General features: G+C 33.5%; 1 protein-coding gene across 1 annotated transcript in view; it reads left to right on the top strand.

Moving 5' to 3' along the window:
- The window catches only part of NKAP (NFKB activating protein), a gene marked incomplete at its 5' end in the record, with an annotated part of 18,578 nt that overhangs the window by 11,883 nt on the left and 5,282 nt on the right, over window positions 1–1,413 (top strand). Inside the window, 1 exon segment of the mRNA XM_010856973.1 lies at window positions 355–504. Coding sequence (XP_010855275.1) covers window positions 355–504 — 150 coding nt within the window.

Here is a 1,413-nt window from a genome sequence, read left to right as displayed (position 1 = left end):
TAAAAATATGTTAATTTGAGATATATTATTTCTCTGCTTTGTATTTAAAGGGAAAAGGAATTCACTGGAGGCAGAAGCAATAAAGACAACAGCTGTAGGGAAAATTGATCCATAATTGTAAACCATGAATATATGCTCACTAACATCAGTCCTTTTATTCTTCCAAAGTATCTCTGCATTTCTGGGTTAGTAATATAGGTCACAGTGCAGTGTTCCCTAATTAAATTAAGGTAATTTACATTAGGCTTCCCAGCATGCTGCCCAGTAACTGTTATTCCTACTGTTTTCTGAGAGAAATGATTTTTGTGCTTTCTTTTATAATGAACCCTTTCTTAATTCTATATTACTTTGTAGCTATGGCCATGCTCTGTTACCCGGTGAAGGTGCAGCTATGGCTGAATATGTAAAAGCTGGAAAACGTATCCCACGAAGAGGTGAAATTGGCTTGACAAGTGAAGAAATTGCATCATTTGAATGTTCAGGTTATGTAATGAGTGGTAGCAGGTATGTTCATTAAGTGCCCATTTCTAACGAAAAGTAGAGTATAAATGTTGGTTTTTTATTGGTTTTATTGGTATAAATATAGTTGTCTAAAATTCCAGGTAGGTATGCAACTCAGTTGTATCTCCAGCGTCAAAGAATTAGTCTTTCCAGTGTTGTTTTCTCATTCATAGTTTGATACAGATAGTTTATTTTCTGGAGGAGATAGTTAAATTTGGTTACTTATCAGTGCCGCATGAGCAGTGTGGCATTCTGGTAGTTAAAAAAGCATTTTCATAAGACAGTAAAAGTTTCTGAGTTTGCCTGTAGTTCTCTGTGGAGAACATGGACACTCTAGTCCTCTAGATACTGAGAATGAAGAGTGAAAAAAGATATGACAGAGGTCAGTTTCAGTGTGAGAAAAGGAATATAAAATGGGGAAGAAAAAGCAAAATACCAGGAAGAACAAGGAGAGTGAACTAATAGGGTTTCAATACCAAGATCAAGCTGAATTTTAAAACTTCATAAACTTTTAAAAGTGGGCAAATATTTGCAGGACCCCTGAAGCATCTTCAGAATCTTGGAATTCTGAGGACTGACATTTGAAAACATTATATCTAAGAACCAATAAGACAAGAAAAAGAAATGAGAGGCACAAAAATTGGAACAAAGGATATAATACTGTCACTTTTTGTGAGTGATAGAAAATCCTAAGAAATCCTCAGATGAATTATAAATAACAGGAATGTTTAACAAATGGTTAGATATAAAGTTAATACACAAAAATCAATTGCATTTCTGTGTACCAGCAACAAACAACTAGAAAATATAATTAAATGAAAGGAAAACATTTATAACAGTATCATCAGAGAATATGAAGGACTTAGGAGTAAATCTTAACAAAAGAAGTCTAAGATCTTTATAGGAAAAACT

This window comes from Bison bison, unplaced genomic scaffold (assembly GCF_000754665.1).
Source record: "Bison bison bison isolate TAMUID 2011002044 unplaced genomic scaffold, Bison_UMD1.0 scf7180017864375, whole genome shotgun sequence".
In the NCBI taxonomy this organism is placed as follows: Eukaryota; Metazoa; Chordata; class Mammalia; order Artiodactyla; family Bovidae; genus Bison; species Bison bison.
The sequence above is the reverse complement of the archived record's forward strand: the minus strand, read 5'-3'. Positions and strand labels throughout refer to the sequence as shown.